This window comes from Diaphorina citri, unplaced genomic scaffold (assembly GCF_000475195.1).
Source record: "Diaphorina citri unplaced genomic scaffold, Diaci psyllid genome assembly version 1.1 scaffold505, whole genome shotgun sequence".
NCBI lineage: Eukaryota > Metazoa > Arthropoda > Insecta > Hemiptera > Psyllidae > Diaphorina > Diaphorina citri.
In genome coordinates this window covers 3,695-31,415 of record NW_007377940.1, presented here as the reverse complement: position 1 = coordinate 31,415, position 27,721 = coordinate 3,695, and the positions used below count along the sequence as shown (strand labels likewise).

The 27,721-nt window shown below is 35.7% G+C and overlaps 2 protein-coding genes across 2 annotated transcripts; one reads left to right on the top strand and one right to left on the bottom strand.

The window, feature by feature from the left end:
- The first annotated feature begins 281 nt into the window (after positions 1 to 281).
- On the top strand, positions 282 to 10,992 carry LOC103509506. The gene is made up of 10 exons (XM_026823823.1): positions 282 to 1,359; positions 1,525 to 2,745; positions 2,889 to 3,066; positions 5,689 to 6,008; positions 6,365 to 7,159; positions 7,455 to 7,639; positions 8,264 to 8,445; positions 9,083 to 9,225; positions 9,613 to 9,755; positions 10,188 to 10,992. Exons 1-10 carry the CDS (start codon positions 315 to 317, stop codon positions 10,302 to 10,304), a joined length of 4,329 nt encoding a protein of 1,442 aa, XP_026679624.1. The 5' UTR covers positions 282 to 314; the 3' UTR covers positions 10,305 to 10,992.
- On the bottom strand, positions 4,889 to 22,614 carry LOC113467579. Its single transcript, XM_026823824.1, has 5 exons — positions 22,419 to 22,614; positions 19,477 to 19,613; positions 18,751 to 18,905; positions 16,326 to 16,404; positions 4,889 to 5,212 (listed from the first exon to the last, which is right to left on the bottom strand). The coding sequence occupies exons 1-5, from the start codon at positions 22,605 to 22,607 to the stop codon at positions 5,011 to 5,013; spliced, it is 762 nt and encodes a 253-aa protein (XP_026679625.1). The 5' UTR covers positions 22,608 to 22,614; the 3' UTR covers positions 4,889 to 5,010.
- Between the last annotated feature and the right edge of the window lie 5,107 nt (positions 22,615 to 27,721).

Below are 27,721 nucleotides of genomic sequence, written 5' to 3'. Positions count from 1 at the left end.
CTTGGCATTGTTTTAGATTTTAAATAGGTTTCTCCATACCTGTAAATTAAAATAAATCAAAATGTGTCATAGTCATAAGCAACTAAAATCAAGTATGATAATGAGATATCAATATGCAAGTTGGAAATTCTGTTACCTACTTGACGCAAAAATGTTTAACTGATAGGAAACCTGGAGTAAATAGTACCTACATAGTTCCTGAGCTTGATTTAAAACTTCAGGTGCATAATTCAGTTGTACAATTTGGGCAGCATTATAAGTTGATTGATTGATATTATTCTGAAGATTTGGAAGTCTCTGTACCAATCATACCAATGGCACAATCTGTGGAACCAGGTGTTATGATGAATATGAATGAACTACTACCATTACCATCTCCTAATTTACCAATACCATCTGGATTTACAAGTTCCTTACCTGAAACACTTGCCACTGTACCTAATGAAGAAGAAGCAGAATTTGAACCTCTGTCAGGCTTGCTTGGATCTTCTCTTCTTACCCTCTTTAATAGTTCTCCAAATGTGCTATCTGATCATCGTAATGATTCAACACATCTACCTTCCAGTTTAATTACTTCTCAAACTGAAAGAAGTTCTTCCCCTATCTTTGCTCAAGATTGCCCCACTTCACAAAGATTAGCTATGGCTTTACCAATTCCTTCAAAATCTATCAAATCTACAAATATCCTGCAACATGCACTTGAAGATGTTTCTGTGGTTCCTAGCTATCATACTCTAACATGTTTACCTGATTCAGGAGTATCATCCTCATTAACTTCACTCACATCTCCTAGAGGAAGCTCAAATTCTTCTCCTTCCTCATCATCAGGATTTTCATCTGCTTCTACTGATGAACTTATGCAGATTGAAGATGATGACGATGATGATGATGCATTTGAAAGTTCCGTTGTGAGATCAGAAGAAAGTTTTTCTTCTTTGACTTCATCTAAGAGCAACTCAGATGAAGAAATTCCATCAGACAGTAAAAGTTTGTCTGACATTAATATTGACAACATAGTACTGTCATGTTTGTTCTGTGACAAGATATTTGCCAGCATTAAATCAACTAGAGCCCACATGCTTAAAACACATCCATCCAAGAGAAGACATTGGGAGTGTGTCTTTTGTAAAACAAACTTCAAGAATTGTGATCTTCTGCTCAACCATTTGTGTTCAAATCATTCAGACATTTACTTTGGCTGTATTTCTTGTAAGGTTCGTTTTGATACCAAGGCATTCATGGATACTCATTTTCAAAACAAACACAACTCTGAAAATGCCACCAATCTGAGTAAAGTCTCTGAATCAAAAAGCAAAGATGACATTATGCATCAGTTAAAATGTATTCCCTATTACACAAATCAAAATGTCATTTGCAATTCTTTATCTAGAAAAATTAAGCTCATTGTATATGACAAGTTGAATTTTTCCAACAAAAAATATAATGAAAAACAAGTTACCAATAAATCAGTACAAGTATCAGAAGATGATATTTCACAAGAGTGTCATTTTCCCTATTACACAAATCAAAATGTCATTTGCAATTCTTTATCTAGAAAAATTAAGCTCATTGTATATGACAAGTTGAATTTTTCCAATAAAAAATACAATGAAAAACAAGTTACCAATAAATCAGTACAAGTATCAGAAGATGATATTTCACAAGAGTGTCATCCAGATTCCCTAGCTTTAAATTGTACTGGTAGTATTTTGAAGAGAAAATTGACTGAGGACCACCCAGAATTATCTGATGGTAACATAAATCACAAGAAATTGAAGAAAGATAGCAAAGAGTTTCATAAAATAGTCAATGAGGAAAATAATTTCCAGTCAAAGTTACCTGTCTCATCACCTTACACATCTTGTGTTGATCCAATGAAAGAAGTAGTAGTTGAGAAAAGTTTTGGTGAAGTTGAAGAGTTCCTATCTGATTTAAGTGATGCTGATAAATATCTTATGAAGACTGAAGCAAAATTAGAATTTCAAGCCAATAATCACGCCAAAATGCTGTGTTTATTTTGTAATTATGTCAGTTATACACTTAAAGCTAGCAAAGCTCACATTGGAAGGATACACAAAGTGAAGAGAGGAGGAAAATATTGTTGCTATTGTAACACTAAATTTCGAACTTTGGATTTGTTATTCAACCACTTGTGTTCAGAACATGTTGATATGTATTTCGCATGTGCTTTATGTAAAGAAAGATTTGATTCAAAGGCATCACTTCTGATACACTTTCAGAATAAACATGATTCTGTGGATATTAACACAGAAACAGTCAATAAAGATCTCAATAGAAACCTCAATGATTTTGATAAAGAGCTGTTTATGTTTGAATTGAAATGTCTTCCCAACTATCCGTACAAAGCCATATGCTTGCCAGACTGTACTATATGTCAGCATGAGAGAGGTGGAAAGCAAAATGAGCACACCGCCATACCATTGGGTACAAGTTCCAAATTACCTGAGAAGTCATCATCAAGTGAAGTTGAGAAATATAGTACAAACGGTGACATGCAGGTTTCAAATACAACTGCTGGGAATCCTTTGTGTGGAGAAGAATCCCAGAGCAGTTTGAAATCACATCATGAGATCGAATCAACGTTTAATGAACCAAAACAGGATGAGACTACTGGCACTTCATTGAACGAACTTGACTTGAGCTCAATGTCTGAATTATCAAATCCTGCAGACCAAATGGATTCAAGTAGTAACCAATGTGAGAGCACAGAATCAAAAATATCGGGTTTAAATCTGAATGGAAGTGTGATTAGTTTTAACTCGGAGATTTCACATTTAGCCTGCGAGGAAGTAATTGGTTTCGTCCCACCTCAGACCAAATGGATTCAAGTAGTAACCAATGTGAGAGCACAGAATCAAAAATATCGGGTTTAAATCTGAATGGAAGTGTGATTAGTTTCAACTCGGAGATTTCACATTTAGCCTGCGAGGAAGTAATTGGTTTCGTCCCACCAAGTAAACTTGATGCCTTTTATAAAGAACGCATTTGTCTGTACTGTGAGCGAACATTTCACAATCCAAAAGCTTACCGAGTGCACTTGTACAGATCTCATAAGGCTAAGAAATCCAATAGATGCATATTTTGCGAAACAGACTTCAAATTCCACGAAGACCTATTTGCTCATATGTTCTCGAGTCATTGCAATGTCTATTTCGCTTGTGCGTGGGAGTACCTACCCAGGAAATATAGGCCTATTGGTTTGTGTGTCGCTCAAATTTTCATTTCACACTTGACCCCTGCATTGGAAATAGTGCTCGAGTGGACCTGTCAATACCTTGGTGATTTAGGATCGATCCCCGGCCAGGACATGGGATTTTATTCTCTTTGAGAAGTCAGGTAAGAAGATAACTAGGTATCGTGTTTTTTGACTGGTTTACTACCGAAAATTATTGGTACTCTCAGAGAGACTTTAAAATATTATTGTCAAGGGTCTTTTTCTCTTTTTGAATAGCGAAACCTAGAGAGCCTTTGCCATCAAACTCTGTTTCTGAGACATCGAATTCTGAACTCTCAAGCCAACCAACCTCCAAGCATATCCTAGATGACACCAACCCCTTAGCAGCATTGAATTTGAAACCTAGAGAAACTTCACTACCTTGTGGTTCTACGACGTCAAATCCAGGACTGTCAAACGAACCAACCTGTTCCAAACTTGCCTTAGAAGACACCAACACTCCAGCACCAAATTTGGAATCTGACGAGAAGACAGATGAAACCTCTCTGGAGACACGTCAAATCCAGGACTGTCAAACGAACCAACCTGTTCCAAACTTGCCTTAGAAGACACCAACACTCCAGCACCAAATTTGGAATCTGCCGAGAAGACAGATGAAACCTCTCTGGAGATCATACATGTCATTATAACATCTCATACATGTCATTATAACATCTCATACATGTCATTATAACATCTCATACATGTCAAAGTTATTCTTATAGCCCATTCGATCCAATTGAGAGACTTGAAAATTTCACAAATCACGATAACCTTTTATTTTCAATTTGACATTTTATGTAGCCATTTTAGTCGCCCTTGTGACCTTCTGAGGGAGATTAACCCTTTGGGTTTGATTAGTGTGATTGTGTTATCGTCCCATTTTATCACCAAGACAATTTTCAATTATAATTTATTTTTTTCAAATTTGAATTTAATTTTTTCAAATTTGAATTTAATTTTTTCAAATTTGAATTTATTTTTTTCAAATTTGAATTTAATTTTTTCAAATTTGAATTTAATTTTTTCAAATTTGAATTTATTTTTTTCAAATTTGAATTATAATTTAAAATCTTCTTTATTTGAATGGCCCTGTATAAATGTGAAATTTGTGCTTGGCTTAGTATGTACATTCAAAACATACCTATCTTGAGAATTGGAGCAACTTTTCGACGGATTGTAGATCTTTTTCTCCCCTCGAATTTCAAGAGACCATCCTAAATGGTTGAACCCATCTTGATTAAAAATTCTTACAGGAGGGACTTACTCTTATTTGAGTATAATACTATTCTCATCCCTTTCAATCGCCCACCAAGGATGGATGACTACTTGTGTTTCGTTTCTTCCTTGCTGAGATACTCTTTGCGTTTCGCCAATGACATGGTTGACTCTGAGAGGCAAGAAAGAAACATGTTAGAAACGAAGATCGGTAATTTAGTAGGTTCACTAGGTACCCTAACAACGATTACCCACCCATCGATGTCAGGGTATTTACTTCGATTAGTTGACAAACTTCAAAATTATGGTTGTCAGCTTAGTTTATAGCTTGGAAGGTAGCGCATCTGCCTTGTAAGCAGTGAGTCGCGGGTTTGATTATCGCCCGGGGCGGATTTTCTCCTGAACGGATAAGGTTCGTTTTTGGAACGGCTGGCTTTCTTATAATTATCCTGTCTTTCTTTCTTCGATAAGACCTTAGCAGTTACAGTTCCCTCTATCAAACAAAACTCTAAAATAAATAATAAAAAATTGTGGACGATGCTTTAAAGGCTGTGCCCTTACTCCAAAATTCCGGACTCCGGACGGTTCTTACTTACCGGACATCTACCGTGACACATCCGTACATCGCATTCAATATAGAGGGCGGGAGATCCAGTGAACCTGAACGTCTTCATGTAGGCAAATACTTGCGTCTCGAACACTCCTGTCTCACTCCACGAACCGCGGAATCTGCTGATCAACTTGTCGTCTACTGGGCAACTGGAATTGAACGAAGTGAAATCCAAGGTTTAACTTTTGAAGAACTGACATCTATGTGAATTCCAAGTTTTAACTTCTAAAGAAATGACATCTAAGTAAATTCCAAGTTTTAACCTATGAAGAAGTGACATCTAAATCGAAGTAAATTCCAAGTGTGACGATTTCTCTTACGGTGGATTTGCTCAGGCTTAGGGGTGCGGGGCGCATAAGCCCAAGGTAAGCCCAAGGCCAAGAAAAAAAATCGCTGAAGAAAATTTAATACATTAAAATAAATCCCGGAAAAATCTCCCAAGCCGAGCCGAGGTATGAATGAACCATTTCATTTTTAATGATCCAATCTTGCAGGTGCTTGGGCTTATCACACGTTAAGTACTTTGACTCCAAGACGCTAACATTAGCAGTAATGATTTCCAACAAATTATTCACTGTTGACATGCCAGATGGCCGTCAAAAGCTTACCGAGTGCACTTGTACAGATCTCATAAGGCTAAGAAATCCAATAGATGCATATTTTGCGAAACAGACTTCAAATTCCATGAAGACCTATTTGCTCATATGTTCTCGAGTCATTGCAATGTCTATTTCGCTTGCAATATTTGCAAGATTCGTTTCGATACTAAAGGTCAGTTAGATGAGCATGCCAACAATATGCACACACAAGTACAAACTAAAACATCGGGTGACGATTTACTGCAAGTTCATTCAGTCCCTGGCCTAGGTGTTAAAGAGTCAGACAAATTACTGCAGGACAATGCAATCTCAGCTGCTATAGAATCGGGTAAAGTTCCAGTGCAAGATAGTTCAGTTCCAACTGCTAAAGACTTGGATAACTCATTGGAAGATCATTCAGCAAAAGAATCTGACGACTCACTCTATGCTCACATGAAACCAACTACAAAGGAATCAGTCGATTTATTAGAAGTCCACACAGCCTCAACTGTGTTAGAAGCTGATCTTCCAATAGTACATGCCCCCATATCGAATTGTTCTTTGGAGTTCTCAAATCCTGAACTGTCAAGTCAGCCAACTAATTCCAATCTTGCCTTAGATGACACCAGTACATTAGCAGCACTGAATCTGAAACCTAGGACAAATTACTGCAGGACAATGCAATCTCAGCTGCTATAGAATCGGGTAAAGTTCCAGTGCAAGATAGTTCAGTTCCAACTGCTAAAGAATCAGACAGTTTACTCCAGGTTGATCTAGCTCCAACTGCTAAAGACTTGGATAACTCATTGGAAGATCATTCAGCAAAAGAATCCGGCGACCTACTCCATGCTCACATGAAACCAAATGCAAAGGAATCAGTTGATTTACTAAAAGTTCACGCAGCATCAACTGTGTTAGAAGCTGATCTTCCAGTAGTAAATACTCCCATACCGAATAGTCCTTTGGAGTTCTCAAATCCTGGACTGTCAAGTCAGCCAACTAATTCCAATCTTGCCTTAGATGACATCAGTACATTAGCAGTACTGAATCTGAAACCTAGAGAGCCTTTGCCATCAAACTCTGTTTCTGAGACATCGAATTCTGAACTCTCAAGCCAACCAACCTCCAAGCATATCCTAGATGACACCAACCCCTTAGCAGCATTGAATTTGAAACCTAGAGAAACTTCACTACCTTGTGGTTCTACGACGTCAAATCCAGGACTGTCAAACGAACCAACCTGTTCCAAACTTGCCTTAGAAGACACCAACACTCCAGCACCAAATTTGGAATCTGACGAGAAGACAGATGAAACCTCTCTGGAGACTTACAAGCACAAGCAGCTAATTCAGTACAAGCATCCAGAGTATGAAAACATTGCCATGAGGAACTATTCATCTCTGGACATTACTGTGCAGCTTCAAATACTCAACAGAGTCAAGGAGTTCTGTCGGACCAATGGAAAGCAACATTCTACCAATCTCATGAAGAGACCTCAACGGCAGCAGAAACATACAGGTAATATACGTATTTCGTAAGAAGGAACAGTAACAACAGAGGTCTTATCGTGCCGAAATCAAAGGAGGACAGGATAGAAGTCAGCCGTTCCGAGAACGAACCTTATCTGTTGAGGATAAAGTTCGTCCCTTAGGCGCGAATCGAACCCGCAGCCTAGCACTTACAAGGCAGGTGCGCTATTCTCCAACTTAACTAGGCTGCCATACAAACATTTTAATAAGAGTTTCAATGGTCTTAAAAGGATCTAGGCTGGCATTTTGAACTTTAAGTAACAATTTGTGTACCTTTTTCCCAGGGTTTGGAGGAAAACGCGAGTTCAGTGGAGAGTGGGCTCGGGCCAAAAACTACTTCTGTGCCAATTGCGGCTCTCACTTCGTCAACTTCTGGGACTTTGACGTACACAGATGGAACGCTCATCCCAATGTGGCCTGTTCTGTGTATGACTTCTACGTTGAAGATACGCCTCCTTGTTATTTTGAGGTAATTCTTTACTATATGGAGGTAATTCCTTGCCATTTTGAGGTAATTTCTTGCTTTGGGGTAATTCCTTGCTATTTTGGGGGTAATTCCTTGTTATTGTGAGGTAATTCTTTGCTATTTTAGGTAATTCCTTGCTGTTTTGATGTAATTCCTTGCTATTTTGAGGTAGTTTCTTGCTACGTTGAAGATACGCCTCCTTGCTATTTTGAGGTAATTGTAATTCCTTGTTATTTTGAGGTAATTCCTTGCTATTTTGAGGTAATTCCTAGCTATTTTCAGGTAATTCCTTGTTCTTTTGGGGTCTGACGTGAGAGCGTTTTTTTCCCTTAAATTCTCGATTGTGTAATCTATCGTAACTTTTGAACAGTTAGTCTGATTTTGATTAATTTTGACAAGAAATGTTTAACGTAAAGAAAATTGGTTCATTAGATTTTGTCATAATTTTCGTTTCTCGATTTTTAGCTCTTAGTTTTCACTTGTCTTGATGTTCGTTACTAGATTTTTACTTCTTAATTTTCACCTGTCTTGATTTTTGTTTCTTAATTTTCATGTGCCTTGATTTGTGTTTCTTGATTTTTAATTCTTAATTTTCACGTGTCTTGATGTTCGTTTTTCCTTTCACAGGAGACTAGCTGGCCTTATAATCGTGTTCCCAAGAGCACATTTGAACTACCCACCAAGGCAGTGCTGGAGCTGAAGGCATGTACAAAGTGTGGAAAGACGTTCATGAATGTGATCAGTTTTCATAAGCACCTCATCACTTGTGCTCAACATAACAAAGTTCAAAACAAAGCTAAACGTATCAGGTAAGTGGGAAAGATATTTAATTTTATGGCACTTCTGGTAAGGAAACTCTTTGACCTCTTTTTTTTATGGTGTTTCACTGCCGTCGCGTCGTTTTTTTTCGCAGCGATGAAACATCTGTTACATTGGGCTAGAGGAAGCTCAAATTCTTCTCCTTCCTCATCATCAGGATTTTCATCTGCTTCTACTGATGAACTTATGCAGATTGAAGATGATGATGATGATGCATTTGAAAGTTCTGAGGAAAGATCGAAGGAGAAGATTTTTAAATATTGGGAAGAGGAAAAGCCTCCAGGAATATCTTGAAACTTGGTTGTCCAATGGTTGCAGTTTATAACTTGACATTGATAGAGACAGTTAAGTAATGGTACTTGAAAAAGGTACAATACAAAATTACTTCGAAAAGCACAATGTCTAAAAGCACAACCAGAAATCAAACCATTTTAAAGAATGGAGGGAAAAAATTACTTGGTGTCCAACCAACCATTGGGTCTTAAGTCTTTCAAAAAAAAAAGAGGTCAAAAAAAAAAAAAAAAAAAAAAAAAAAAAAAAAAACGAGGTTCATAAAGAAAACGAGGTCCAAATAATGTTAATGTTAAAAGAAAGTGTGTTGATTTCGGTTTTGTTTCGTTTTTTCAGCTGGAAGGAGCAAGATAAGCCAAACAAACGGAAGCGTCGATCCTGTAGAGGTCTCAAGTCGATCTTGGACACTCCCCCTAAGTTGCCACCTAACCATGTGTTCACTACTAACAGTAGGAAGAGTCCCAGAGCTCGTATTAGACGTAATTTTTTTTTTATTATTATTTTTTTTTAACCTTTGGAAAAGGAACTGTAAAAAAAAGAAGTCTTCTTGTCCGTAAATCGAAGAGAAAAGGAGGCCAGGATAGGAGAACGCCAGCCTTTCAGGCGCGATACTCCAAGACAACAGTACATACATTAAACATGACTTGAAAATCTTGAAATATACTCATCCTACTACCAACTCTCAAATTCGACGACTGTTAGTTAACCACTACACTACTTTTACGTTGACATATTTGGTTAGTGAAATACCAGATTTATTTGAAGAGGTCCATGAAAAAGGGGCCATTTTTTCAACAGAAAACACAATGAAAAATAACCTTTTTTTTACAGAAAATTCATCATTTTGTGCTTTATTTGTTTTCCAGCAAGCAATGGTGTTCAAAAGCGACTGCTTGCCGACAAGACCAATAGGAGATTGTCATTCTACAGCAAGAATGTCAACAAGGCTGAGTTGCAAGATAGCAAAGGTGATTTTATGCTGACTCGAAGTCAGTCTGCCATTAGCAACGTAAGTACATATTATTTAATTACTTTTCTTGGTTGTGCTTTACCGCTTCAAAGAGGAAGATTTCAAGATCTTACAATTGGTTGCCAGTTACTTAGTGCAATTAGCAAATGATTTGAAACTGGAACTCTGATCCAAGGTGCATGGTTTTCAAAGGAGGCAATTCTGTGGTTTGCTTTCTATTTCAATACAGTGCCTTTCTTTTTAAATGAAACTCCCTGAATAGGTAGTAAGAAATTTCAGGGAATTTGAAGAAATTAAACAGGGAGTGCTCCTTAGACTGCTTTTCAGGGAATTTAAACAAGGAGTGGCTCCTTGGACTGAATTTCAGCTGTGTATTTGTACTGTCATTTTGTCGCACTTGTATCTAATTACTCTTGCCTGTATTGAATGAAGAATGGCTCACCAAGATGTACTATTTCTTGTTTCCCTCAGATTGACGAAAAAACCAAAGAGCTTATTGAGAAATTCGAACGAGGCAAATATAATCACAACAATGCAGAATCCTTTTCCAGAAGACTGACCAAACCCAAACCAAAAGACTGTAGTTGAGTACTCTTCTCAATCTGTACATACTCTCCCTGGTGGAATTTGAATAATGATTGATTTTATGAATTTTGATTTGATTTCACCGCATGAATTCTTTGGTGAATTTTAAATAGTAAATTATTCTTATTCAGCTTTAGAGTTCTTTGAAATGAAGAAAAATGAATTATTTTATATTAAAAAGTTGAGTAACTTTTAAGGGTAGACACAAAACTTGCAAAACAACTAAAAGTCAAAAGGGAAAATAATAACATCTAGCTTTTTTTAGTTTTACAAGATTTCGTATATTTAAGATTTGCAAGATTCGAATCTGGTGAAAAAAGCTAGATGTTGTTACTTTCCCTTTTGAATTAATGTAATAATGGGCTAACGTGTTACAATAGTCCATTTATACAGGGTAACCTTTGCATTATGAATTTTATTTATGGTTTGAAGAATTTTAAAGTTTCTAGAAAGTTTTAATTAAAAAATTTATTTTATTTATTTGAAAAAGTTCTCTTTTTTTCTTCAAACTTTGCATTAAAACAATAATATTTATTGGTTGAAATTGATTCATTTGAATCAAAGATACTTGCCTGCTGGGTTGCGTTGTTGAGTAACGTTCAGCTTGGCTGGTATTTGGACAGATTAACTTCTAGACTAGTCATTTGGTGCCTGTTCATTTTGGGGTGCAATTAAGAACCTGTAGATTCCGGGACATTTGCTAAAAGAGGAAAGATCGAAGGAGAAGATTTTTAAATATTGGGAAGAGGAAAAGCCTCCAGGAATATCTTGAAACTTGGTTGTCCAATGGTTGCTGTTTATAACTTGACATTAAAGTTATAATATAAATTAAAGTTATAAAGTAATGGTACTTGAAAAAGGTACAATACAAAAATACTTCGAAAAGTACAATGTCTAAAAGCTCAACCAGAAATCAAACCATTTTAAAGAATGGAGGGAAAAAATTACTTGGTGTCCAACCAATCATTGGGTCTTTAGTCTTTCAGCTGTCTTATACATTGTCAAGTTATAAATTGCAGGCAGATAGTTTATCTCAGGCCAAAGTTACCTTTGGTTTTCGTGATAACCATTCCAAGGGAAAAAATATAAATACCTACTTACATGACTACAGTTATCTAAAACGACAGGTTATTTTTATTTTTAGGATGGATCGATTTGAGTGCATACCGATCTCAAATCGTTAATCGTTTTCCTAAAAGTAGAAAGATTCCAAAATTCTGGTGTAATAGGAAAACTAAGAAGGTGAAATAATCTAAATTTAAACTATACAATAATACTCGTACTACTATAAATTTCAGGATTACAATAGGTCTTATAAATTACTAAGGCACCATCTATGTTTAAAATCACTTTAGAAAACATTCTGTCGTTGCTGTTTTGTTAGAACGGTCTGAGAAAACTATTATTGAGGTTGTAGGTATTACGCCTGCTTATTATGATTTGGTTCCATTTTCCTTAGAAATGTTGTTCCCCATTCCTGTTTTAAAACGCTTGTTACAATCGTAATACGTAACAATTTCTTCATATCGTGGAGGAATTTTGAATCTTCCAAAAAATGTCCAAAAAGGACTCTGAATTTTATGGTTCAAGAGAATGTGAATGTTTTGTAGATTCAAGAAGTTTACGAAACATGTCAATGACATTTCGCTTTGGTTTGGACATCACGTCCCAAATCTAAGAGTATATTCCGTCTATTTGTTTTGAAATCTAAGCAGTCAATCATTGCTTACTATAGGGGCTGCGTAAAGGCACTCCCCATCCTGACAGCACAAAGGTCTATCCCATTTTCTAAAGTGATTTTAAAAGCACCGCCCTTGAAGTTAGACACGAAGCCCGCTCTCCCCCGATCTCAAAGGGACAAGAGAGCTTCTTTGACTAAAAATTGATACCTTGGCTTGAACGTGTCCTTCAGATCATGAGGTAATTATTTATGTACACAGGAGGCTCTGGCTGTGAACTTAGTTGATCTGTCCTTTGTGTGTTAAGAAGCACGTTGGAGAGGGAGAGAAGTGGGATTTGGCCAACCGCCGGGCCCTGTAGCACATGATGGTGAGCGTCAGACTTAGGAAGCAAAGCAGAGTAGAGCCAAGTGCCAGGAGAGCTGCTAACATTCCGGAACGCATGCATATTGAGCTTGCACCTCCGGAGTTGTCGTTGTAGTATCCCAGTGTTCCTGGAAATGAAATAAATAATGGATTTAAAATACGTTGTTGTTGTTGTTGTTGTGTAGCGGCTCCAGCTATAGCCGAATGGTAATGGCAGAATAAAGAAGGGATATCTTCTTTCTGTCATACACCAGGGTGATGGTCTCTAGCCATGTTTCATTGGCTCGTCTTGACCGCAGTCAATCATCGTGAGGACTTGTGCTTATGCTAAAATACTTTGTCTCCTCAGACAGAAAGGTAAAATCAGTTTTCCCTCAACACAAAGACTTTTAAAGTACATTAATTGTGTTGAGCATAAATCCTTGTCACAAATGTCATTCCCCACTTAATACACAATATGTTGTTCCTCGTTCCCCACTAAATTTTACGACTTGACTTGGACTCGAACCACCAACCTCCAGATCCAGATACCACCGTGCTAACCACTCATTGAGGTTGGTCACACAAAGACTTGGTCGTCTCATTAGACCAACAGTTACACCTCGTGGATTTTTTTTTGCAAGAAACTAGACAAATTACAATACCATAGCCATAGAGAGAAGTGATACTTAGGTACCTAGTAAGAAAATGTTCAAAAGATCCCGCAGTCTTTACAGGTAAAGTGGGGAAATGTAAAACAGCAAGAAAAACAATCTAAGACTGTGGAGTAAAGGGACTTTTCAGTCTCATTCTTCTAGTTTGAACAATGTATTCTGCACGAAAAGCTAATGGGGCATTTGGGACTTTTATTCTGTCGTAAAATGGGATAACTTGGGAAATGGAATTTTAAATGAACGCTAATATTCGTGCATTTCTTGAAATCTAAATGGAATTTGGGGCCGATTGAGATTTATTTTGTCAATCTTCTTTAACGTTTGATTTTTTTTCCTTTTTAAAAAACCCTGATTTTATTGGCAGAAGGTGACTAGGAAGTAAATTTTGCAATCATTGGTACTGTGGTTCGAATCCCAGTGACATAAAATAATTAAGTCAGAGGCTCAGGGGAAGACCTTTTGCAAGATCAGGTTCAAATAATCTCCTTAATTCTTTTTAAAAAAAAAAAATCTTCCTTTAAAAGTTGCTTATGACCAGCTATGACCTTACTAAAATTAAATTTAACCCTTTCCTACTTACTGTTATCCGAAAGCTTCTCGTCTCCCGGTTCTCCTTCTTGTAAGACGCGGAGGGATTGGAACAGGTTAATGTTTTGAGATAAAGATGGAGATTTGGGATCAACTTCGGCCGTGTTTCGTTTTTTGCTAAAAAAAGTGGTCAAAATTCACACAAGTAGTTGAACAATGTCCCTCTGCAAAATGTAGAATGATCCAACTTATGAGGAATCAGTTCTCGATCATTTCGGGTGCAATATGAGAGTAATAAAGATATTTAAACAAAAAATAAAGATACTTATTTGAAGAAAAGATATTTTATAGGAAAAAGAAAAGTAAAAAGCAAGTTTAAAGAGTTACTATGTGTAGTCGTTGTAGCGTTTTGGGAAGTGGGTGTAGGAAGGTAGGTAGTTTCAGTAAGCACTTAATTAACGTAGAAAGCGGAACCATCATAGAGTAGGGTTTATTTTTGTGTTCTTGTATTGTCTGTCCGATTTATGTGCCCCGTCTTTTAAATATAAGGTGTCCTGATTTGTAAATTTTTCTTTGGTGTCTCCTATTAAGCCTGGATTTTTCTGTCCAGTTTTATATAATAGTGTATTATTGAATACTTTTTATGTCTTGAAATCAGATTAGATTTCGCCCTAGTTTTTTTGCAGAGGTGGGACGTAGGGTAGTATTATTAATAAACAGCTTGATAAGTCATTAAAATAGGCTTCTTTGAGGCATAGATTGATGGTTAAAAAAACACTTTTATAACATCTCATACATGTCATTATAATATCTCATACATGTCATTATAACATCTCATACATGTCATTATAACATCTCATACATGTCAAAGTTATTCTTATAGCCCATTCGATCCAATTGAGAGACTTGAAAATTTCACAAATCACGATAACCTTTTATTTTCAATTTGACATTTTATGTAGCCATTTTAGTCGCCCTTGTGACCTTCTGAGGGAGATTAACCCTTTGGGTTTGATTAGTGTGATTGTGTTATCGTCCCATTTTATCACCAAGACAATTTTCAATTATAATTTATTTTTTTCAAATTTGAATTTAATTTTTTCAAATTTGAATTTAATTTTTTCAAATTTGAATTTAATTTTTTCAAATTTGAATTTAATTTTTTCAAATTTGAATTTAATTTTTTCAAATTTGAATTTAATTTTTTCAAATTTGAATTTAATTTTTTCAAATTTGAATTTAATTTTTTCAAATTTGAATTTAATTTTTTCAAATTTGAATTTAATTTTTTCAAATTTGAATTTAATTTTTTCAAATTTGAATTTAATTTTTTCAAATTTGAATTTAATTTTTTCAAATTTGAATTTAATTTTTTCAAATTTGAATTTATTTTTTTCAAATTTGAATTATAATTTAAAATCTTCTTTATTTGAATGGCCCTGTATAAATGTGAAATTTGTGCTTGGCTTAGTATGTACATTCAAAACATACCTATCTTGAGAATTGGAGCAACTTTTCGACGGATTGTAGATCTTCTTCTTCCCTCGAATTTCAAGTGACCATCCTAAATGGTTGAACCCATCTTGATTAAAAATTCTTACAGGAGGGACTTGCACTTAGTTGAGTATAATACTATTCTCATCCCTTTCAATCGCCCACCAAGGATGGATGGAGGGACTACTTAAGAAAGTACTCGGTTTTTCTTGGGTTGATATCTCTGAAGATGTCTGAAAAAAATCTAGATAAATAAAAACAACGACATGATTATTTTATAGAAAATTATGTAATACATACTTAGTTGGAAAGTTGCTACCTCTTGATAACATTAGATAATTTTTATGAAAAGTCTTAGTATAATTAATTTTACTAGTAAGTTTTTGTCAAACTATTTATAGAGATTTTTTTCTTTTTTCAACACAAAAAAACCTTATTTATTTATATTATTATTTAATGTTCTCAAAACTTTTGAAGAAACTGAAATATACTTTATTTGAAATGAGAAAACTCGTTGTCTTTTAAGAACTACACATAGTGGAGGTTTAACCATTATACAACATAGTAACCAGGGCCGTTGTCAGGAATATAGGGATTCATCTTCAAAGAGTTGAAATCTCCAAAACCATTATCCTCCCGAAACCTTTTTTCACCATTAGAGTATTCCGGCCCTGTTTACTGAGAAAATAATCAAAAATAAATGGAAAAATAATTATAGTTAATTATATTATCTAATATAATCTAAACCTAATTATATGCTTTAATAAATGATTCCAATATGCATAGTGGTTCATATTCACATAACATACAGACCATAATTATTTCATACCCATTCCATGTTTCATATAGAAATTACTTCAAGATTCTAAAGTCTATCAAACAAATGGACTGTAATTCTCTGACAGAAAGATTTTCCACCAGTTAGCTCAAACAGTTGGATATGTAGGTACTAGCCATGGATTTAGAACCACATTTCGATTTAGACAAGCGTAGCTTTGCCCAACCAATACAAACGTCCAGATCCCAAACGAGGTATGAACGCTCGCAATTAACCAATCTGTATGGTTCTGCAGTTACCTCTTTGAATACGAATCAGTGTGCATATTTTTTCTCTAATAAATAATATTTATTTTTCATTTTAAAAAACAAGTCCATGAGGAAAGATACGTTAAGTACTTTGACTCCAAGACGCTAACATTAGCAGTAATGATTTCCAACAAATTATTCACTGTTGACATGCCAGATGGCCGTAGAATCAGGGCCATTAACATCGGCGACATCTAGACGATAATTTGCCTACTCACCCGTAATTGTCGATGAGCTGAATCCTTTTGTTAGCACCATTGTGAGCGTAACAATCGTTGACAACAATGTCAAAGCCATCTGTAACATCAAGAAATTAGCCAGACGTCATCAAACTTTTATGTCAAGTGTGATTATGATTACTAATTACTTAATACCGACTTCGAGTTGATTTTTTTTTTTTTGAAGAGCTCTTTCACTTTTCCCGTGTAGGTCCTACTATACAAGGTGTAGGTAATCACTATAACACAAAAAACATAGATACTGGATACTCATTTTTGTAGGTTGTGTGGAGTACCTATGTTTCGGTCTTTCGACCGTATTGAAAAGAAAGGTATTTAGGTAGGAATTCATGTTAAACTCTGCAAAAGGGTAAAATTACATTTGAGAAAGGTATTTAGGTAGGAATTCATGATAAACTCTGCAAAAGAGTAAAATTAAACCAACCCTTATAAGATCTGTGTAAAGGAGAGAATCCAGATTTTATGAGGGTTGGTTTGATTTTTGTAATACAGGCCTTAGTAGGTACCTACTTTACAATTAGTTACCTAATTAGTTTAAAAGTAGTTACCGTAGGTAACTATTTGTAATGAAAGAATTGTAACGATTGAAAATTGGGGCTTTTTTTATTTGTGAACTTTCTTGGTACAAGAATTTTCGTAGTCGTAATTTCATAATCTAAGGACACCAACTAAGCTCGTACCTCCTCACACTGTATACGCTTGCATAGAGCTCGACATCTGAGCATCCTAATTACTCAGGACTCAGGATGAATTGATAATTCATAAGTTTTACGGACGCTAAGCATTCAATTCTTTGTTAAAAAGTAAAAATTCAGAACCATGAAAGTAAATCTCAAGGCGAAATCAATTTGAGCAAAATCACTTGGAGAGCAATTAAATTCGGTTACCGACTGGTAATTGAAACTTATTCAATCATGAACAGAGGGGGCTTTGACTTCTGTTTTTCATCTCGTTTTTGGAAAATTGTTCTGTACCATATCTTAGGTACGAGTACCTATAATATTTAGATCTAGATCAGTGGTTTCCAACTTCAATGCGTATGCGGGCCACATGCTACATTGTTCTTTTTTTTGTAAAGCAGATTGCTGAATCCTTTTTAAGGATTACGCTACGCAGTAGAATATACATTTTGATATTTTGAATTAACATAGTCTATGCACCCTAATTTTAATTTAGCTTTAACATTTTATTTCAATTTTTATACTGTTGGTAACCGAATTTTATGCAGTCAGCCGTCCGTCAGTAAATTTTATTAATTTTCTCTCTCATAACGTTTTAGGAGACTCGCTAAGTAGGGAAGGAACATTAAAACCTCGGTGTAATAACGAACTCACAGCAAAAGAAAAGATTCTAGGTGATTTGTGATGGGTTACGAGGCGCTACACAAGATTATCTCCTCAAACAAAACCAATTTAAAGAATTGGAAAAAAAAGAAGTAAAAAATAGAAAAATACCATTTTTTTTTTTTAAATTGAGGTACCTACTAAAATGAGTGTGTGTTACTAAAATAGTATTGTTTACGCCTTCATAAACATTCCGTGTTGCATAACATACGTGCCATTACTAGGAACCTAATCGTAAAGTTACACTACCGTATCGGCCCAGACAAATAAAGCCAATCTAGCCGATGCTAACATTAACTAACACGGCTAACAATGTGTAATACATGTAACAATACATGGATACCTAAGAATTTACCTACTATACTCCGTTAGAGTAGAAAAAAAAAATAATAATAATAACAAAAAATCTATCCTTTCTATTTCCAAAGACAAAGGGTCGCGCGGTCGCAAGAAATTTTGACACATCCACTATTTGCGATATGATTTCGGGAATAATGACACATCCACTAATCATTTCCAATCAATGGTATGCACTATGTACTGATCCCGGAATAGGGAGGGATTTTTCTAGCACGTATAGAATGCCCAAGTTTCCTCTGGAACAGTGAAGTTAAGCAACGTTGTGCGTGTTTGGTATCTGGACGGGTGACCGTCTATGATATTTAGCGCTGCTAGTTCCTTCAGGGTGCATGGTGCATTTAGCAAAGGTAATTCAGGAGGTGTTTTAATTTTCAACCAAACTGCAAAATTAACTGCAGTGTAAAGGTACTTTTCAATTCTATCTCAGGGGGATAAACACTGTTTGTTAACCCTTAAGTAGAGTTGTATTCTATTATGTCACTTTTAAGTCAGTCATCATACGAAATTCCTCTTTGGACTATGGCCCCCTACCACACCCGCTGCCAGTCTAAACTAGTCCAAAGAGAAATTTCGTATGATGACTGACTTAAAAGTCACATAATTGAATACAACTCTGCATTAGAAAGTTTCACCTACAGTGAAAAGCCCTCTCTTCACATCTCATAAAAAAAAAGATAAATTGCACTGTTCAGTCCACTTACCATACTTGCTCCTCATGTAGATGATCAAGGTTAGTGGATCACCAACACGCACTGGGCCAGCCACCCTGTTGCCAGTTGTACCATAACCGTATCTGATTTCCATGTAACATTCGGGCGGTGAGAGTGTAAACACAACGGGATTCCCTGTTGCAACCCTGTAAAAAAAAGACGGCTTCCAGTAAAAAAAAAAACACCCTACGATTTTGAAATTTGGGCCCTTTCTAGTACTTTCTTACTACCTTGAATAGGTTCTATAGGTTCTCCATTCATACGAGTAGTGTTAACCAACCCAAGTATTTTAGTGGTTAGCAAGGTGGACTTCGGACTTAAGATCAGGAGGTTGGTGGTTCGAGTCAAAGAATTCAGCGTATTTTTTCATTTAGGAAATGGCCTTTGTGACGAACATTCACATTTAAAACAAATAAATATTCTATTCATAGCGATACAGAAAGTAATTAAAAAACGCCAAGTGGTCATTTTAACGAAATATCCAAGTATTTTAGTGGTTAGCAAGGTGGACTTCGGACTTCAGATTAGGAGGTTGGTGGTTCGAGTCAAAGAATTCAGCGAATTTTTTCATTTAGGAAATGGCCTTTGTGACGAACATTCACATTTAAAACAATTAAATATTCTATTCATAGCGATACAGAAAGTAATTAAAAAACGCCAGTAGTGGTCATTTTAACGAAATACGAAAAGTAAAACCAGATTTTACTCAAAACTTACTCTACATCCAGGAAGGGGAAAGTGACTGTCTTCCAGAAATCGTATCCATATTCACACGTCACCTTGAAGTGTTCATCCCATTCTTCTTCAATGAGAGGGTTGTACTGCACGGTCACTGTATTCCACATGAGGTTTTTCTGGAACAGGAATTACAGAAAATAAACGTCAAGTATTATTACATTATTACTTAGTCTTATTACCTATTCCCAGTCTCCAGTCTCATGTTTAAGCTTTCCTGTAATGAGAAATCACAAAATAAACTTTAGGTAGATACAAAATAAACCCATTATGTTTTTTGTAATTAAACAAGGTCTTATGTATGTTTGTATTTTTAATGTCTATCTCTCTATCATATTCCAATGAAAATCTACGAAACCCTGTGTGTTAGTCTCCAGTCTCATGTTTAAGCTTTCCTGTAATGAGAAATCACAAAATAAACTTTAGGTAGATACAAAATAAACCCATTATGTTTTTGTAATTAAACAAGGTCTTATGTATGCTTGTATTTTTAATGCCAATCTCTCTATCATATTCCAATGAAAATCTACGAAACCCTGTGTGTTTATAGACTACGGCCATACCGAGGTAAAGGGAGTTTTCAGTCCTTTTCGGGCAGGATAAACAAGGTATTCTTTTCCATTATTCTACGGTCTACAGTACTCTACACTAGTCTAAACCCTCTACAGTCTCCTACTGAAGTGCATATGGAGCTTTTATCCTTCGCCTCTTCGTTGGGATTTCAACAAGTTGCTCAATTGTCTTCACGAGGCTGAGTGCACCCCAAAGTAGCCAGTAGCGCGTGTTGTCCCAGATTTTATTCTGAAGAGTTACCTACCATAAGAAAAACATTTCTGGCAGAAAAAAAAATCCATCTCAAGTTTCTTCCTCTTCCTCTTCTACTTCTTCTTCTCCTCTTTTTTCGTCTATGTCTAGTAAGTATCTTATGTATTTAAGTGTTTCACCTTTGCCCTTCACCTTTAGGGGTTTTATTCTCAAGTTACATTTCACTTGTCAGAGCTTTCTTATTGGCAAAATACAGAGCTCCTTTTGCAAGTGCTTCATTAGGAGAAAGGATTTGGTTTCTTTCAAAAGTCAAAAGTCACTGGCTTGATCTTGACTTCAATAACACTAACTAGGGAGGTATCTACTGTATACTTTCTCGTCTTTAACTGGAGTGCGTCTCAAAAATAAAAGTATTACATTTCCAGTCTTTCAAGGTCTACAGCTACAGTCTCTTGTTAACCCCAAGTTTCAAGTTCGTCAATTTTTAGATGATTTTCATGCATTTGTATTAACTCATTTACGCCCGCTTCTCCCAAATGGGAACAAATTTGTTTGGAGTGAGTGGTAAGTTGTTAGGTATGAGTATGTGACATGTTTTCGATTTTAACCTAACTTAATAATAAAAAGAAGAAGAAGAAAATCCTACAAGGGAGTCAGAGGAATTTTAATTGTGTTGAGCATAAATGCTTGTCACAAATGTCGTTCCCTGCCTAATGCACTACGCTAAATTTTATGACATGACTTGGACTCGAACCACCAACCTCCAGATCCGAAGTCCACTGCGCTAACCACTACACCACTGAGGTTGGTTTCCCTACAAGGGAGTGTCTAATACTCAGATCGGCCCGACTCACTTCCACTTTTTCCCAGTGAAAGAAAACGACTATTCAAATTATGTCAATTTTTACGCGAAAACAGAAAGAATCTATTAAGCGATTAATATCAATCGATACTTCACACCGGTGGCTATAATCGACCTCATTAGAGTGCTCGGGTTGCTCTTGATTTATGATTGTTTCCACGGAAAGAAGATCCATCACCGAGGCTGACCTGGTTTAAAACTGATGGATATAAACCGGCCTGTGCCTAATCTGTGATAGGTGAACCAGAGTTTACGGGAAACTACCTAGAGACGTAGAATGTCCTAGAGGGATCTTTTGTCTTCAATTATTTACGTACTGTCAATAACTAGCCTCGGTGTAGCGGTTAGCGCGTGGACTTCGTATGTGGAGGTTGGTGGTTCGTGTCCAAGTCATAAAATTTAGGGTAGATTATCAATCGGTAAATGACATTTGTGACAGGCATTCAGGGTTAACGCAATTGTAATTCCTTGTATTATTGAGTTTTTAAACTTGGTATTCTGTTTTTCTATTTCATCCTATTTTACTCGGATAAAACTGAAAAAATCCCTTCACTCAAATCTTTCCCAAGTTCTACACACATCAAACCCCGTCTTTAAACTTTCCTCTCCCGTTTTCATCCTCTTAAAGTTCCCGTTACCTAGATAAACGGAAGATCTTCCTGTTTAAACCTGAAAACATTGCAAAAACTTTCCGAACTTTCCCGTAACTCGAGTATGAAACTCCCTAATTTAAAATACGTTCAATAGAATCCTGAGGGAAGAAGTAACAAGAAAGAAAAAAACTGGAACAAACTTTCGTTGAAATTCGTTCGAGTTTGAAACATTGAAAGTTTCATTTCGCGATATATGAGTGATGAAAAATTGATATATTGTATTCCTTGTTTTTATTCGTACCTACATGATTTTCTTCCCTCAACTATTATTAAATGGGTAAGTGATACCAAATCAGCATTTTTCGGGTTACTTTTCTGATTCGGATTACAGAAAACTTCCTAGACCTAGAGTGTCCTAGAGAACTACTTACTAAAACAGCATTATTAGAAAAAGAGGTGGGGCACTTACATTTCGTGATACGACTTACCTATACATAAAAATTCACTCTCAGCTTCACCACAAATAATAAAATTACGTTTTGGACACCTAAAATATTATTATTTTCTTTTCCAATTGGTTTATTATAATTAATACTCTATTGTCTAAGATTTTTTTTTTCTTCTAAAGTTCTAAACTTATAAAAACTCTAGATGAAATAATAATTACTAGGTACACTTGGATATCAAAAATTATCAAAACTTACCGCAGGGTTCTTCCGGGCATCTTCCTGTCGCGAGTTTTTGCCCAAAGTTCCGCACCGGTTGAGCTGAATGTAGAACTCATAGTAATCTCTCCCTGTGCCATTGATGTAGACACAATCAGGGTCATAAGAGTAGCCAGACGAGTACAGGAGACCTCCAAACGAACCGTTGAAACCGATCCGAATCTTCATGTAGTCATCCTGACATTCGGCCTCAATATCTGGAGAACAAAGTTACCAAATTAGCCAAAAAAAAAAAAAAAAAAAACTGGCGCCCAAAATTTGGGAAAAAAAAATTCAAAAAATAAAAAAAAAAAAAAAAAAAAAAACAACAACAACAACAATGATTCTAATCAGTACCTACCAAATTATAAAAGTACAAACTTCAATTCTGTCAGTAAAAAATTTGAAGTATAAAAATTCAATACTATAAAAATTCAATTTGATAGAGGAAACTGTAACTGCTAAGGTCTCGTCACGAAATTGAAGAGAGAAAGAATACAGGGTAGGAGAAAGCCTGCCGTTCCAAGAACAAACATTATCCATTCAGGGTGGAAATCGAACCCGTGGCCTAGCGCTTACAAGGTAGACGTGCTACCAACCAAGCAAATTAGGCTGGCTAACAATACTCTTTATCAGTAACTACCTAATTACAAGTACAAAATTCAAAGCTCTTTATCAGTACCAAATCCAAATTACAAGTAAGTACAAAATTCAATGTTCTCAGTACCAAATTACAAGCACAATTCAAAGCTATCAGAACCAAATTATCAGGCAAATAATTCGGTGAACCATAAATCCTCCCCGTTCTTTTCCTGGTTAAAATCAGTTTAATAGAAATAGGGGAAGTCCACCTTGCAATAATTAGGGTAAACAACTTTCTTGTTCATAGGATCTTTAGGCGAAATTGTAATACCAAAAATTTGAGAACTCGAGAGTTCAGGGGAGAACATTTGGCGGCGGAAAAACCGCCAGAAAACGGCCGAAATTTCGCACTTTTGTCAGTTTTTTGCTTATAACTTCTAAACCGTGCGTTCCATGCAATGTTTATGGGTATTTAAAGTACACATTTTTTTTTTTATAGTTGAACAATTTTCCTAGTCAGGATTATCAGGCATACTAAGGCGAGTGTGGAACTGGGAAGGTAGGTAGGTACCTAGTTATACTTGTCTATGCCAATCCATGAAGAGCATGGATGATGGAAATTAGTACCCTACACGCCTTACACTTGAATTTAGACCACGCTACGCCACTGCAACCTGGCATCAAATTCAAACAAATCAATGCACGGGGTAGGCTGTGATTGAAATAACAAATCAGGGCGTTCTTATTGGAACACCCTTTATTAAAACAGGACCCATGAGACGAAAGTTTCAACTTGATTGACGGAAAATCCATTTCCTCCACCCAATATTGAGTAAGTTGATTAATTTTTAAAGATTAAAGAATGTCAACTTCAATTTTGTTGACGAAAAAGAGAGAGAGAGAGAGAGAGAGCATAATATTTATCTCATTATTGTGCAATATTAAACTGTTGTGGTTAAGGGACTACATGTCCTAATTCGATAGCCTAAAGAAAGCTATGTACTATACTATACGATCTCATTGGACCTTGGACTTTTTTTACCTTTAACTACCAATACACTGTTTAGGCACTCTAGGCAAATCGCGGCATTACATCAAAGCCGTATGCTTGAAATACGTTTTTATGCTTCGAATGGTTTGTACATTGTACTTATTTTCGCCCAAGAAAATTTTCCATTACAATAACTATCTGATTATCTATCTAATTTTAGATACCAAATTTCCTTTCAAAACTGGTTTGAACAGACAAAGTCTAGAATCGTGAAAACGCTGAAATATCTACCTATCCGGGTAAGTAATTTTTCCTTGAACTCATCAAGCTAGGAAATAGGACATCAATTCTTCGTGAATCTGATCAGGTTGCGGTTGCCATTGATAACTGATGCCTTGATCTGATCACGTCCTAACCAAGAGGAACAAGATGTTACCCAAGTGTTTCTAATGCATTCATATTTTTTGCTCAGATTTTTTTTTTTTTCATTGCAAATCCCAAAACTCTGCTATTTTTCCTCCACTCTCCTCCCCTCTAGACACATCAGTTTAAATTTAAATTATAATTTAGGAGAATACAATGAAATCGGATACAAATCTGGCATTCTGGACTACACATTGAATTGGATAGAAATCTACCTACACCTACACATACATTATCTGCCTATAGTTAGGTATTTATGGTAAATACTTTTTTCCTTATGTACCTAATACCTAAATTTATTTTAAAATTCATGTTTTTCAATAGAGATTTATGTAATCAAAATGTACATAGGTACCTATTTGAGTACAACACATAATGGCTTCTTTTTTAGTCCGTCCTTCCTTTATTATTAGTAATAATAAAAGGTATAGTGGACGGACTATTGTATTCGCTTCGGTGTCGTCTGTGTGTCTGTCTGTCTGTCTGTTCCCATAGAAGGACTTATCCAAACCTGGTCGACCTGTATATCAAATTAAAGGTCTTTTTACCAGGATCACGAAAATGGTGGTGCAAATTTTGTCCAGAGAACCATAAAGCCAAAAAACCGAAAAAACTGGTTTTTGGGGGATTTTTTTCACATTTTCTCACACAAATTAGCTCTGATCTCGAAATTTGTCGCGACGACCTATGAACTCAAAGCGAGAAAGTTTTAGATAACACTTAAGTCGATCATTTAAGACCGGTTTCAGCGTCACCTATGTTAAGCTACGCCGAGCAAGGCCAATAAATGGATGGGTTACTTAAACCTTATATTGGGAATAAAGGGAGAACGGGCTCTAGTCTCGTAAGTAATTTTTCCTTGAACTCATCAAGCTAGGAAATAGGACATCAATTCTTCGTGAATCTGATCAGGTTGCGGTTGCCATTGATAATGATAACTGATGCCTTGATCTGATCACGTCCTAACCAAGAGGAACAAGATGTTACCCAAGTGTTTCTAATGCATTCATATTTTTAGTCCGTCCTTCCTTTATTATTACAATAGTAATAAAAAGGTATAAGGGACGGACTGTTGTATTCGCTTCGGTGTCGTCTGTCTGTCTGTGCCCATAGAAGGACTTATCCAAACCTGGTCGACCTATATCAAATTAAAGGTCTTTTTACCAGGAACACGAAAATGGTGGTGCAAATTTTGTCCAGAAAACAATAAAGCGATTTCAAGTGAGCTTGGTGTAATTAAATTAAACAAATGGCCATTTGGTTTATGGTTCGACTGACCCACAAAATCTTCTTTAATTGCCTCAACAAATGACGGACAATTTCGCTACAGTTTTCTAGGAATGTTGTATGGTTTAAATGCTACCAGCTATTATAGTACCATTTCATTTTGAATCACCAAACATTTATTTAGAATTTTTAATATTAATGTGTTCAATATGTTTTCATTCGTGTCCAAATATTCTAAATTGTCAAACGGGTTTCAATAATTATTTTCATTTTAAGGAAAATATAGGCACTGTTCGCAACTCATTTGGAACCAGATAATTTTTGGGTTTGTAATTGATTTGATTTTACGAAAAACTAAAAGAGTTAAAAACAACAGAACAAATTACCAGCCAAAAATTTTATTGTTGTCTAATAATCATAATAAATTATCATTAGATAGTTGTATTTAATTATTTCCTATAGGAATTTTTTATGCTTTCACTCCTAAAAGGAACTTTGGGAACTTTAAGAACTTGTTATCTTCTTCTACAAATGCTCAACTTACGTTGTACTCTGGTTTTGTTGTTTCCATGACGACGAGAATCCCAACCTTCCACAGTTTGTAACCGCCAGTCCAGAAGTTGTGGATCGGGAGAGCTGATTGGCCTAGACCTCAACTGAGTCGTCACCGGAACATAATCACCAACGTATACAACCTGTGGTCAGGAGCAAAATTTTCACCTGGAATTTCATTTTTTGAAACAAATTTGAGAGGCAAAAATCTCTCTTTTGCCTTTCTTTTACGGTGAAATTCGAGGTAAGAATCTTCTTACTTTTCTTTTTAAATAGCAAATGTTATAAAAAATATCAAGGTAAATTTTTCTTCCTGTCTGAAATCAACTATGTGCCTTAAGATACTCGTGAACGTCAAGAATTTTTCACATTATCTGGAGTTCTGGGATTTTAACAAAGAAAACTTAAACAAATAAAATTGTATCTTCTTCATACTAGGTACTTAAACAGTCTCACATTAGGTTTGTACACAAAAAGTTCAGAATTTGTATTCCCTCGTACTCTCTTACTGTCATGTATTGTCCATTGGGAATAGGAAATTTATGTTTTTCCAAAAGATCGTACAGCTTTATCCATTTATATTTACTTTCATTTGTTTTCTTTTCTGTCGACGTTCTCTAAGCATTCTGTACTGGAAATTTAGGTTCTTTTGCCACTTTATCAGTACTTCTCTTGGTGTCAGATGATTGGTGGGTGCTTTTGGCACATCCACTAAAAGTAATAACTTCTTTACTGCCAAGAAGTAATAAGAACAGGGTAAGAACCCTGCATTAGATAATTAAAACTTGGTACTTTAAACACATCCACTAACAAATTACCCTCTTCGCCATCTCCGTTTTGTCTCGTTTCTTACAAAATCCCCCTTTTCGCCTCTTCCCTTTCATCTTGTATTAGAAAATTTACAAGTCGGTAATTTTGGCACATCCACTACTGAAAATTTGCTCCCTTCTTGTCCCTTTTTCACAATGCAGTCTCCAGGGGTGACAAAACTGAGGTAAATTTTCATTTTCCTTTCCTTTCCTTTTCAAAGGAAAAATTCAAAGATGAGTGGCAGTTTAAAAGTTTAATGAAATTATTAATTTCAAAGCAACACTTCCAATATTTTAATGGATCGATTTTTTTTCTACTTATATTTTATTAATTTTGTTCAACTTACATCTCCCGGGAAAAGCTGTAAACGACCCTGGTCGAGTGGTGCAGTTTTTCATAATTTTATATCAATCAAACTGTTTGTAATGCAGAGACCTACACGTATAAGAATGCATAGGAATGGTAGCTCGCGGCTTGTGAACTGAACGAGGTGGTTATTGTGTTGTAGGTATTACCTACAATTTTGTTGATAGTAAACAGAGCGTAAGGAATAATAGCGATGAAGATGATGATTTATTAGAAGAATCAAGAGAATATGTATTTATCTTAATATTGTAGCAGTTCATGAATAGCGGCTCTTGCATGTCCTTACAAAAGCTCGAGTGAATAGTGGAGATACAAACATATCAACATGATTTTTTGTAGTAGTGATTTCTGA